A 14,006-nucleotide genomic window follows, 5' to 3' on the forward strand; every position below is an offset into this window, starting at 1 on the left:
CAGTTTGTATATTTTGCTTATTTTTTTCATAGTTCCACACAACTTCTTTCTGTTTTCTCGATTGATCTGTGTTCAGTTTTTCAAGGCCTATCCACTGTACCAACTTATAACTAATTCTGAGGGGGGTGCGATGGGGAGGTTGCCTTGTGAGCATCGTCGATTATCCGGCACGCCGGTCTACGTGAATAGTGACAGTCCTTTGGCAGAGAACAGGACTTTGGGATACGGTAGCGCGTGCCACTGCCCGCCGGCCGCTGTCCGCCATGTGCGATGGTGGGCTCGCTTTGATCCGCAGGCTGGCGCGGCCTGTATCACAGAGCGGGGCGTCTGGCGGCGGCGGCGGCGGCGGCGGCGGCGGCTCTATTTCTAGAGCGACAGCCGGGGGGCGGCCACAACCGACGCTGACGCCGACGCCGACGCCACTTGAATCAATTTGGAGCGCCGTCAATTAGTCGGCTGGCTGCCGCCGCGGCGCCCCCGTGCTGGCTAGGTGTGCAGACTCCGCCTGGCCAGCTGCCTGTCCGATCCAAGCACGGGAAGGCTGAGAGAGGTGAGAGGAGTTTATCAATGAAAGCGGGAGCGCAGCTACAGGAGCACCAGAGCCAATGACACAGCCTGTCAAAGGGGCCCAATTTCTGAGGGAGCTGCATCGTACGAGGGTCACTCCAAAAGAAATGCACACTATTTTTGTAAAAATACGGTTTTCATTCTGCATGTGTGAAAGTTTTACAGTGTGTAGATACATCCTTCCCGCTTATTTTCAAAGTTAGTTCAACCTGTTCCCGTGAGTGGCGCCGTCACAGCATTTCTTCAAGACGGCTGCTACACTTGACGTTCGTCAGAAGCAACGTGCTGTCATAGAATTCCTGTGTTGTGAAAACCAGACAGTGGGAAACATCCACGAGAGGTTGAAAAAGGTGTATGGAGATGCTGCTGTCGATCGCAGTACAGTTAGTCGGTGGGCAAGCAGGTTATGTAATGAAAGCGGGCACGGCAGTATTGAGGATTTTCCTCGCAGCGGCAGGCCTCGTACTGCACACACTCCAGACAATGTGCAGAGAGTTAACGAATTGGTGACTGCTGACAGACGCATCACAGGGAACGAATTGTCACCGTACGTTGGGATAGGGAAAGGAAGTGTTTGCAGAATACTGAAAAATTTTCAAATGTGTGCGGAATCTTATGCGACTTAACTGCTAAGGTCATCAGTCCCTAAGCTTACACACTACTTAACCTAAATTATCCTAAGGACAAACACACACACACACACACACACACACACACACACACACACACACACACACATGACCCATGCCCGAGGAAGGACTCGAACCTCCGCCGGGACCAGCCGCACAGTCCATGACTGCAGCGCCTAGACCGCTCGGCTAATCCCGAGCGGCGCAGAATACTGAAAGTGTTGGCGTTAAAAAAGGTTTGTGCCAGGTGGGTTCCCAGGATGTTGACAGTGGCTCACAAAGAAACAAGAAAAACTGTATGCAGCGAACTTTTGGAACAGTACGAGAATGGTGGAGATGAATTTCTTGGAAGAATTGTGACAGGTAATAAAACATGGCTCCATCATTTTTCACCAGAGACCAAGAGGCAATCAAGGGAGTGGCATCATGCAAATTCAACCAAGGAAAAAAAAATATTCAAAACCACACCATCTGCTGGAAAAGTTATGGCTACGGTGTTTTTCGATTTCGAAGGACTCTCGCTTGTGGACATCGTGCCAAGTGGAACCACCATAAATTCTGATACATATGTGACGACACTGAAGAAACTTCAAGCTCGACTGAGTCGTGTTCGACCACATCGGCAAAAGCAGGATGTTTTGCTGTTGCACGACAAAGCACGGCCACATGTCAGTCAAAAAACCATGGAAGCGATGACAAAACTCGGATGGACAACACTGAAACACCCGCCTTACAGTCCTGACCTGGCTCCATGTGACTATCATCTCTTCGGGAAACTGAAAGACTCTCTTCGTGGAACAAGGTTTGAAGATGATGACTCCCTTGTGCACGCTGCCAAACAGTGGCTCTAACAGATTGGTCTAGAATTTTACCGCGCGGGTATACAGGCGCTGGTTCCAAGATGGCGTAAGGCAGTTGAGAGGGATGGAAATTATGTGGAGAAATGAAAATATTGTTCCTAAAGGATGTATCTACACACTGTAAAACTTCCAAACATGTCGAATAAAAGATGGATTTAAAAAAAAAGTAGTGCGCATTTCTTTTGGAGTGACCTTCGTAAGATCACGATTTCATTCATTATAGCTAGAGAACGTATGTATACACTACCTGATCAAAAGTTTATGGACATCTGTCAGCCGACACTAATGCGAGGTGTGTCCACCCTTTACCTTTATGATTTGCTTGAACTGTGCTGGGGAGATTTTCAATGAGGTGCATGAATATCTGCAGAGGAATAACAGCCACTTCCTTCTCAAGCGCCGAAACCAGAGATGGTAGCGATGTTGGACATGGAGTCTGGAGCAGACGTCGACGTACTTACTCATGCCAGATGTGTCCACTGTGTTCAAGTCGGAACTCTGGACAAGCCACTCCATATCAGGGATGTCATTTTCCACAGACCGTTGCCTCACAGACGCTGCCTTATGACAGGGTACGTTGCCATGTTGATAGAAACAGTAGTCGTTTCCGAGCTGTTCCTGTACTGTACGCAGTACACAATGGTCTGAAATGTGTTCATGTGTTCATGTCATCGCGAATTTACCGTTTTTTTTTAAGCGCGATAAAGGGATCACACCATAACCACAAAAAACTCCCTCCACACCGTAGCATCACCTCCACGGCACTTCGCTGTTGGCACCACCCACACTGATGGCAGTGAAAGGTCTCTGTTGGATTCCTTTCATGTTAATTTCTTAAATCTGTTGTCATTTACGGCATAAATTCCTCTTCTAAATTTACTGTGGTGTTTCTGACTATCTGGGAGGAGACTGAGCAGTGAAATGTGTTACTTTCACACAAAAACGATCTGTCACACTACTACACTTTAAAACACAGTTTATATGTAAATCATGTCACACAGTCTCATACGGAACCTACATCCGCTTTCTTTTATATACTGTATATCATAAGATACTGTCATCCCCCTTCCCTTCTGTGTGAGAGGATGAATGAGCAAATGTATTTCTAGTTGCATGCTGGATGGTAGCAGACAAGCCTGTCTGCCAGAGAACAGTAGGACCAACGTCGGAACAGGTGGCTACGCTTACTAAAAGCAAAGAGGTTAGTATAGTCCTGTCCGTCCCTTGTCATGTTGGTATAGGAAGCTGCCTCTCTGATCACTTCCGTTTGTATCTGTTAAGCGCTCCGTAGGAGCCCAGGGCAGTCTGTCCGCGGCGAGCGTCTGAAGTGGTAAGATCTCCGGCTAAGCGCGTCTCTGCTAAGTCCGTAGGACAATGGATTTCTTAAGTTCAGCCTAACTGAAAATTTAATCACCTTTATTTCAGGTTTATCTCTAAAATATATAATGTTATCTTAAATTGCAACGCAGTGTAATTCGAGTGTACAGTTCAGAATATCTTCCAGTAGTTGCTTTGTCACTACTTTGTTAGTAAAGTGGAACCACGTGTTGATCAGTAACTCTAACTAAGATCATCAATCTTAAATGCGAATGTGCGTGAGATTATAACGTCTCGTCTTGACAATATTTTTCAATATAGCAACTTTTTTTTATGTTCAACCCACGTGGGGTGTCCTTTGTGAGACCAGTACCACGTGCTTATAGAATTGTTTGACCCATCAGATTAATAGTAAGACGATAGTAACCAGTTCGAGGTTTTTCTTTTGTAAATTGCTTTTCGATCTAATTTATTTTAATTATCAAAATTATTGTGGAGTTACACTCTTTGTGTAAACCAAGTTGACAACGTGAATCATGTGGTGTAATCATCAAAGTAGCCCTCAGCTATTCTTTTCGGGAAGATTTCACAGAGAGTTAGTATGAATTTAGTATACCAGTGTGTGGTAATTACATGACGGACAGGATTGCGCTACGAACGTAACTTCTTTGGGTGAAAATTGAATCGGTTGGTTGTGGTTAATTTCCTCTTGCATATGTTACAACGTTCTTCGTGTGTTATTTTATGAATGCAGTGTTGTATGCAGTCTCCCAACTTGGCTCCATATTTGATGTGTTCTGTAAGATTACAATCTCACATTTTCACAATCCTAAATAAGACACCAGTTTAGTTATGAATCAAGTTTAATATGCTGAAATTTCAATGATCAATGTTAAAATAAATTTCCAAATATAAACTGATTTATTTCTTTTTATTTAAATTCTCTTTTATATATATATATATCTCCGGTTGTCGTATGACTATTAAAAGATTATAATTAATGTTAGTCTGGTTGGGAATTTGGTAAGCTAGACTGGATACCTGGTGAAACAGTTGCGCAGTAATGCAAGGTTAACTTCCCCAGACAGCTCACAGCTTTTAACCCACTTTTATGGTCTTGAATAGCAGCGCCGCTTACACCTCAAATTAATGCAACAACATTACAGCAGGCAACATGACACTTCATAATCCTACGACAGATTTACGACAACTATATGCGCCTACAATTACGTGCATCTGTCTTACGACACTTGTTGAAAACGGGGTGACCTGTGCCTTTTTCCTGTCTCTAGGTGCCCTTCGTTGCTCCATCGACCTACAGTAAACTGCTCTTAGAAGGGGAGCAAGTCCTTTGGCACACTCTTTGTAGTATCTTACAGGTACATCATCTTGTCCTGATGCCTTCCACTACAAATTTTAGTGTCTGTTATTTCGAAGTTCTTAGGATCGCATTACGATCTTACGAGGTAAAACTGTTTGGGAAGACTTCTGTCCGTCATTTTCCGTTTCGGTACCGTTATGATCACTGAGTGTTTGAAAAGGTGATTTGGAACCGCTTACTCATTTTATGTAAAGCCAGAAGCTCTTAGGGTTTCTAGTCAGAGTGGTTGACAAAATTATGTTTCAAAGTCACTGAATCCTTGTCTCACTGCTTTCGCTATGCTCATTTCTCTTCGTTCAACATTAGTTCGTCAGATATGTTCTGACGATCGATAAGATGAATACCTTGAAAACTTCTCACCTACTTCCACCTCGTCTATTTCCCGCCCTTCCTCGTGCTCCGTGTCTAATGACTTGGTCGTCGCCTGGACCTTATCCCTTATCTTCCGGTCCCCTTCCACCTTTTGTGCCGAGGCAGGGGAGCCGCCTCTTTTCATCTTGCGACAACGTCTCATGTCGTGACAGGCATACAGAATTGGTCGCTTCTGCAACCTGTTGTCTTTTTCTGTTGTCGGTCTCTTGAACCACTCTATCACAGCCGTCCATAGTTCCAAAAACTATCTGTCATACAAGGTACATTGTGTCTGGAAAACAATCTGTTGCAGATACACATTTAGTATCTTGAAAAAGAGCTAAAACAAAAGGACCCAAGATAATCTCTAATACAGCGGTTTTCACCAAACTGCACACTCCATCTTTCTTTTTCGGAAACAACCTATAGCTGTCCTTTTAATACCACAACTATAAAGAGTGCTAGAGGAGGAATAGTAAATATTTTCAGTAGGTGCTAATATAGACTGGCTCTGAGCACTATGGGACTCAACTGCTGAGGTCATTAGTCTGCTAATATAGACTAATTCGAATAAAACATTCCATGTAATATGTGTCCAATCGTTATTGGTTACAGATATACTGCTGGTTACTTGGATAAGGTTTGATTTCGTTTGTTGTTACACCATTTGTTATGGGACGCGCTATTTATCGATTGTCATTTTTGTTTTAAAGTTTAAGTTGGGAAGGGGGCGTTCTCTGGAAAAACGACTTCAAAAAATGTGTTGAGATCGAGGCACTGAGCACCAAACGTTTTAAATAGTTTTTTTTTATTATTGAAACTTTCTGGCAGATTAAAACTGCGCGCCAGACCGAGACTCGAACTCGGGATCTTTGCCTTTCGTGGCAGGTGTTCGCGAGACGCAAAGATCCAGAGTTAGAGCCTCGGTCCGGCACACATTTTTAATCTGCCAGGAAGTTTCATATCAGCGCACACACCGCAGTAAAGTGAAAATTTCATTCCGTTTCTTTTGTACATTTTAAACATTCGTGCATGGACAAAATTTCAGTCAAATATAAAAGAAATATTGTGGTTTCAAAATAAATAATAATATGTAAGAATGACAGACTGATTTGGATTGCAGTGAAGTCCTTGTTCCAGAGAGAACGGCTCTTGTGCTCGAGTAGTTCAACTGTGATTGTGATATGTTTGGCAATTCCTCTGTACCGATTAAGCAAGCAAAATACTAAGTACACAGGCATGGTATTTGCGTACGGGTTTTGTAATGCAAAAACCGCTGCTGCTGCTGCTTTTAGAGAATGCCACAAACGATTACGAAACAGCAGAAAAGCAGATTCGAGAGCGTTTACTCGCGTTTTCACTAAACTTAGTGAGACTGGCGCAGTGCCCAGCACTCATATTTCATCTGAACGTGAAGACGAACAGACTGTGAATGAAGTAGAAGGCATTATTCAGCTCGTAGGACGTAGACCAAAGAAACGCACGCAGAATTTCTAGACGTATCGGTGTATCACATACAAGTCTAAGGCGGACATTATGTATGCACGTTCTCTATCTTCATCATTCATAGCGGTTTCAACACCTCCGAGAAAGAGATAAAGGCAGACCATTGGCTAATGGAAAATCACAGAGTAATCCCATTAATTGATGAAGCTACGGTCGCAGGTTCGAATCCTGCCTCGGGCATGGATGTGTGTGATGTCCTTAGGTTAGTTAGGTTTAAGTAGATCTAAGTTCTAGGGGACTGATGACCTCAGATGTTAAGTGCCATCGTGCTCAGAGCTATTTGAACCATTTGATGAAGCCACTTTCACGTTTGATGGTATCAACAACAATCGTAAGTCACGTAGCTGGTTCCGACGAAAATCTCTATGCCTTTGTGGAGACATATTTCCAAAAACACTTCTCTGCAAATGTATTGCGAAGTATGACAGATAGTCAGTTGATTGGGCCTGTTGTGTTACCGCATCGTCTTACAGGGCTCTGTTCTGTGTACTGTCTTAAAAATGAGCTTCCAGCATTTTTGGAAGGGGCTGCTTTCGCTACTAAGATGGCCATGCTCTTTCAGCATGACGAGGCCCTTCACATTCTAGTGGTCAGGTGCAACATCATTTGGACCTAACATTCCCCGAAAGAGGGCTCGACAGAAATGGCCACGGTTCCTGGCCACCGAGTTCCCCGAACTTCAGCCCTTTAGATTTTTGCCTGTGGTGAATCTATCGTTCGGCTAATGAATAGTGCTGCCAAGATAAAAGAACGCCAAGACAACCCCAGAAGAGATGCAAGTGCTGTCGTCAAGAGAAATCGAAAGTGCACTGAAATTGGAGTTGAAATACTGGAAAAGAAGCTTAGAACTTAATCATTTGTCTATGCTTAATACCTTCCACAAGTATTCGTTCAGGTTGCATTCTAACAGCTGTATTTCTGTAAGCAATAAAAATTCGTCTATGTTATATGGAATGTATTAGTTGAATTAGTTTGTACTAGTGCCTCCTAAAATATTTATATTCCTTCTGACACAGTGCATATATGCTGATGAGTGTAACGTAGTGTGCTGTATTGCTGTGACTTATAAAGTCTTCTGACACCGCCCATTGAATATATCCTCACTGTATTTTGCAGAGCTACGGGCAGCTTTTAAGGCTCTGGAGCAGATGAGATCTGTCCGCTGTGGAACTACCTTGCACCTCTGAGACCATGTCAGACCCGTCAGTACCCGACGAATAACTCGTGATAACGTGACAGACATCTGTTCCATCATACGACAAAAGATGCGATACCATGCGGAATAATTTCCACCTGTTATTGAACTGCAGAAGCAGACCGTAACAATTCGGTGTGGTAGTGACTTTCCGAAATTGAAACACATCCGGCAGTCTATGCAGCAGTCAGATCGACCGGTGTGCACTTCGTTTCAGCCTCATAAGAAGCATGAAGTAGTCTTCAGACCCATTCGTACTGGACATTGTCCATTTATTAGTCAACTGTGTTTCGTCTAAATGGGACGTCAAGTGATGATGGTGTTCTGATGAAATGATGACCGCGAGATTCTTAGTGAGTCCAATTTTCATTTTTACTTGTTTGCAAGTTGAAAAGACTCATTCGGGGTATTCTTTCAAACTCTTTATTTAACAATGTTAATTTCCTCAATTTAGAGAATCCACGAGAGGACTTTTCTTCGCGATCTGCCGCGGTCTTCGCCGCAGTGTAAACAAACGTTCCTAATCCCCCTGGCGCTTTTAAGATCTCTATCTATTGTTCTGAAAATAGCGGCAATGCACTTCCGGCAGCAGAATGTTCTCGGCCCATTTCTTCTGAAAATCCTACATCCGCCCACCTGAAAATTTCTCGGGTGGAACTAATTCGAAAACACGGGCAGCGCGTTACGTAGCATACGGCTACAAGGTGAAAGGTGGCTACACTGAGCCACAGCGCCAGAGATCGCGCTAGAGAGTATTGTTCGGCCGCCTCCACTGGCAGTGATTATTGAGAACTCGTAGTGGGCAGTGCTTGTCGAGGACTCGTAGTAGTCAGTTCGTGTTCAGATGTGCTAGTAGGGAGTGCTTGCTGAGATGTGATACTGAAAAGTTCTTGTTGAGATGTGATAGTAGCGAGTCGATGTGGAGAGATTGTAATGTCTAGAGTGCTTTTCATCAATATAAATTAAGGTAACAAACTACTTTTCTTTTCTTTCTCATTATTTCAATGTCCTGAATAATGCGTCATTACAGGTTCAGTCAACAAAGCATCTGGCTTGTGTTCTTGTATTAGAGTGTAATTCTGGTTTTCTTGAGTAATTATGGTATTTTTATTTTCTTTAATTAATTCAGTATAAATGATATTTAAAATTTCTTGTGTTATTGAAGAAGAACCGTGCCAGATGCGTACGTTGAGTCATACTTCCACACACAGAACAGTTACACTTGTGCTTTGGTTTCGTAGGTTTTTATAGTTGCTGGGGACTTAATTAATTAATTGTGTTAATGAAAATTTCCATTTCATTCTTTGTTATTGTTCTAAGCAGTCAGATTGCGTAATAATACTAGTCAGGGCCAACCGTTTACGAGACTTCGTAATCGAACAGACAGCTACTAAAGCAAAAAAATTAAAATTATTTTCATTATATATTAATTAAGCCCCCATGCAAAGGATCAAGTCTTCGTCAAGCGATGATCACCGCCAGAATAGAAGACGAAGGCCAAAATGAAATAAAAATAGAACGCCTATATTTCCTCACTGACACACACTTACCTTTGATGTGATAAGCCACCAGAATACAGTACCTGGGAAATATCGCTTGCAGTGCACCAGACTTCAATATCATGTATTTCATATGGAGATATATTACCAAGAAACTTACCTTCAGTTTAGGAGATGAAGGGATAGATAAAAAAATGGTTCAAATGGCTCTGAGCACTATGGGACTTAACATCTATGGTCATCAGTCCCCTAGAACTTAGAACTACTTAAACCTAACTAACCTCAGGACAGCACACAACACCCAGTCATCACGAGGCAGAGAAACCCCTGACCCCGCCGGGAATCGAACCCGGGCGTGGGAAGCGAGAACGCTACCGCACGACCACGAGCTGCGGACAAGGGATAGATCCTAAATTTTCTACTGTCGTATGGTTTTCTACCAATTTGTTCCAACTAAGATGTATCTATGGGCGTCCGCAAAGTGTGTGTGTTTGGGGGGGGGGGGGGGGAAGGGGCGGCGGCAGAGGTAGCACTTTCCTCTCCTGGAACCTGCGCACAGGCTCCTTATTCATTACAGAATTCTCTTGAATTTCTAGCAATGATTGTCTTCAACGCTGCTAAACTGGAGATTAGCAGTGCCTGGTGCAACAGGAATTACTGTGACTTCAGCAGTGACTACTTACCTCGAGGATTTTTTTATTTCACTCCGTTTACGGAAAATTATTCTGGTTCATTGGAGCGGTGACTGTTTCGGCGATGTTCACTAGTCTGAACAGGTGAGGGACTTAAAAAATAGCGTTAAAATAATGTCACCAGTCTTTTATCGCTCTTCCTCGCAGAGCTCTTTCCAGCTAAGGAAATGCCTTGAAGCGCGGTTTCCAGAGATAGATAGTCATGGCAGCAGTATATGTGCCTGTGATCCGTCCCCAGTTTCTCAAGAAGCTTCCTGCAGTTGCTGTACAAAGGAATCTCAACAGTAGTTTGCAGTTTGTCTGCGGACAAAGAAGACGCGAGACGGCTTGCAAATTTTACCTTCAGTTTTAGACGGTAGAGCTGATGTAGTAGACTGAAGAATACAGCCGTTTGTACTTAACCTGTGAGCCCAAGTGCTCCAGTCGATACAGAAAATGTCATTTTCCGCACTATAAGAGCGGAAAGAAGTGCAAAATTTCAATGTCGAAAAAATGTTCTTTCTAGGAATTGAAACCTTCTCAACTCTACACAGCGCCAGTGACTACTTGCAGAGACGAGGATTGCCTTGGTTCAGTCCTAGGCTGTCAAAAGTCTATTTTACCGCGAAATTTGACGGTGGTTTTGGAAGGTTTCTCACGTTCATCTAGATGGCTATTGGCCATAGGCGGCGCTTTACATCAGCGAGACAAAAGACGTAGTTTTTCAAAGTACATTTTATTCAATTTTAATTGTGCAAAAAGTATAAAAAATGGAAAGCAAGAAAGTGATGAAATAAACCCATTAACGTGATCAGATTCGTTCTGTAAGCGAAGGAAGTATTTTAGATAGGAAGTATTTTAGATAATATCAAATATAATAAGCGTTTTTTCAAAGTTCACAGCCTGTTTCTGCATTTCAAGGGTTTGTTTTGCTCATATTCATCAGGATTTTCTCAATCACTGACTTTTTTCTATTTCTTTTTTTTTATTTTCGTCTCATATCACATAATGGAGAGACAAATAAATTTTGGTAAACTTTTTCTACCTTTGTTTCATAACTCATTGGTTGTGCTGGATGTAATCATATGAGAATAACATTTTAAATCGTTGAATGAAAAAGTGGCATCTATATTCGTTTTAATAACGTAAAATACGTACTTCGCAAATCAAATTGATAACGCTTACCTTTGAGATATGAAATTGATCTATCTTACGAATACTAATTTGATAAATATCAATCGTTTAAGGCCCAGTAAGTTTTGTGTATGCTTTGCCCAATTTAGTTCCTGGGCGACGACACATTTTCTAGCTCAGCGATGCGGTTACATATAAAACAGTAATTTAAAAACTTTGCCCCCTCTTGGAAAAATTTCTCCAGATAGCCATGAGTGTAATCTATATTTCTCATGCTCAGCAGTAGTTCCACACAAGTTGTAATAATACGAGGCTAAGTCAGGAAATAAATTAGGCTTGGCTGTTAATGAGGAAGGAATCTTAATTAACGATATACGATTACTGGAGTACAAGGAACAATCGTTAGTACTGAAACGTTTTTCATCATGTGAAAACAACGTTTGTGTTTATTTATCGTAGTGATACGCAACCATTGTGTGAAGCCCGTCAACTACTAACAAGAATTTCTTCAGATGTAATGAAGAACGGAAATCCATGGAAGCGAGATTAGTGCTGTGCGACTGATTGTTAGTTAACGTCGCAGTGACGCCTACGAAAAACATTCTGTGCGTCCAGCTTTATTATGCAGGTGAGGTTTTTCGTGGACCGGTACTGTGCCAGAATTTTGTTTTGAATGGTCGTTTGCAGTATCTGGGATCCGGATATCTGCTGGAAATTGCTGTTGAGTCCTGTGCGGAAAACGACGGCTCTCCGTAATGCGCTTCCGCACATGCTCCACAAGATTACTGTTCATAAAGGGACGTCCGGCCCAATACGCTCTCGGACATTTGGACGAATTCGGAAAATGCACGCACGTACAACACAGTGTCTGTATTCAATCTATATGCTGTATAGGACTGAATTTATATTGGTACTACGTAATGTGCATACGAAGACTTAGGCAACCTTACTTATCAAAGTCGCATTTTTAGCCGCAATAAGGGCAAAAGTACTAGCAGTCGGCGACTGTAGCACACGTCAGACAGTCTCTGCATCTCCGTATGAGCACTCGCTGTCTTTCAGCGCGATGTAAGAAACTTACTCTCTAGCTTGAAGGAATCCCTATAAAATGCAGCGCTGTTTGGAAGAATCTAGGCATTATTCGAGACGAGAAAACAAACTTCCTAGAACATGTAGAAATCCTTTTCTCAGAAGGGAGTCAAAATAATGCCTAAGATTGGCCCCCAGTGGCACAGGTGTCGTATCAGTTACCGCTGCATGTTGTGCGGTCATGTCATAAAGTCATCTTCAACGCTATTGTGGGCTTCCCAGTCGGCATTTATTACTACCACAAATGAAGCGGAGTGTACTCACGAGGCTCACCGGTACCTTTCGCAATACACCTGTCAAGGTTTTACTGATCATTCTCGGGATATGTCCCTCAGATATTGTGTTAAGTTATAGGGCAATGTCGTGTACGTTGGGGCTTGTACAATATGACTGAGTATAAGAGACCACAGCATCTCAAATATGTAATAAAGGACGTCTGCGAGTTTGGAGATTAAATGAACAGCAGTCTGAGTGGGATACTAGAACCAATGAAAAGAGTGTGTACACCATATTCCCAAACATTAAAATAGTCTGGGTATGCTGACATTGCCCATTCTCGAGTTATGTTGTATATACAGGGTGATTCAAAAAGAATACCACAACTTTAAAAATGTGTATTTAAGGAAAGAAACATAATATAACCTTCTGTTATACATCATTACAAAGAGTATTTAAAAAGGTTTTTTTTCACTCAAAAACAAGTTCAGAGATGTTCAATATGGCCCCCTCCAGACACACGAGCAATATCAACCCGATACTCCAACTCGTTCCACACTCTCTGTAGCATATCAGGCGTAACAGTTTGGATAGCTGCTGTTATTTCTCGTTTCAAATCATCAATGGTGGCTGGGAGAGGTGGCCGAAACACCATATCCTTAAAATACCCCCATAAGAAAAAATCGCAGGGGGTAAGATCAGGGCTTCTTGGATGCCAGTGATGAAGTGCTGTGTCACGGGCTGCCTGGCGGCCGATCCATCGCCTCGGGTAGTTGACGTTCAGGTTTCATAACTAACCTTTTTCGTAGGACTCTCCATACAGTTGATTGTGGAATTTGCAGCTCTCTGCTAGCTCTGCGAGTCGATTTTCCTGGGCTGCGAACAAATGCTTGCTGGATGCGTGCTACATTTTCATCACTCGTTCTCGGCCGTCCAGAACTTTTCCCTTTGCACAAACACCCATTCTCTGTAAACTGTTTATACCAACGTTTAATACACCACCTGTCAGGAGGTTTAACACCATACTTCGTTCGAAATGCACGCTGAACAACTGTCGTCGATTCACTTCTGCCGTACTCAATAACACAAAAAGCTTTCTGTTGAGCGGTCGCCATCTTAGCATCAACTGACGCTGACGCCTAGTCAACAGCGCCTCAAGCGAACAAATGTACAACAAAATGAAACTTTATAGCTCCCCTAATTCGCCGACAGATAGTGCTTAGCTCTGCCTTTTGTCGTTGCAGAGTTTTAAATTCCTAAAGTTGTGGTATTCTTTTTTAATCACCCTGTATAATGTCAATCGCTAAGGAGTTTCTGATTTCAAAATCAAATATCTCACAAACTAAAATCGAAAGAAAAGTGCAACGAATGGTATGTTTATTGTGAAAGCCGTAAGAATTTGTACAGAACGTGTACAGAAGTTTCAAAGTAGTTTGAAAAGCTGTTACCTGATGGCGTTGTAGTCGCAACACATGGTGCCTAAAAATACAGGGAGGTGACAAAAGTAAGAGGATAGTGATATGCACATACACACATGGCGCTAGTATCGCGTGCACGTCCTATAAAGGGGCAGTGCATTGCTGGACCTGTC

At 42.7% G+C, this 14,006-nt stretch overlaps 1 protein-coding gene across 1 annotated transcript in view; it reads left to right on the forward strand.

Annotated features, from left to right (window-relative positions):
• Nucleotides 1-263: 263 nt before the first annotated feature.
• LOC126252195 (ESX-1 secretion-associated protein EspB-like) overlaps nt 264-14,006 on the forward strand; it is a 36,884-nt gene continuing 23,141 nt past the window's right edge. The window contains exon 1 of the mRNA XM_049953066.1: nt 264-451. Coding sequence (XP_049809023.1) covers nt 264-451 — 188 coding nt within the window. The remainder of the gene's footprint in view (nt 452-14,006) is intronic.

This window comes from Schistocerca nitens, chromosome 4 (genome assembly GCF_023898315.1).
Source record: "Schistocerca nitens isolate TAMUIC-IGC-003100 chromosome 4, iqSchNite1.1, whole genome shotgun sequence".
Taxonomy (NCBI): Eukaryota; Metazoa; Arthropoda; class Insecta; order Orthoptera; family Acrididae; genus Schistocerca; species Schistocerca nitens.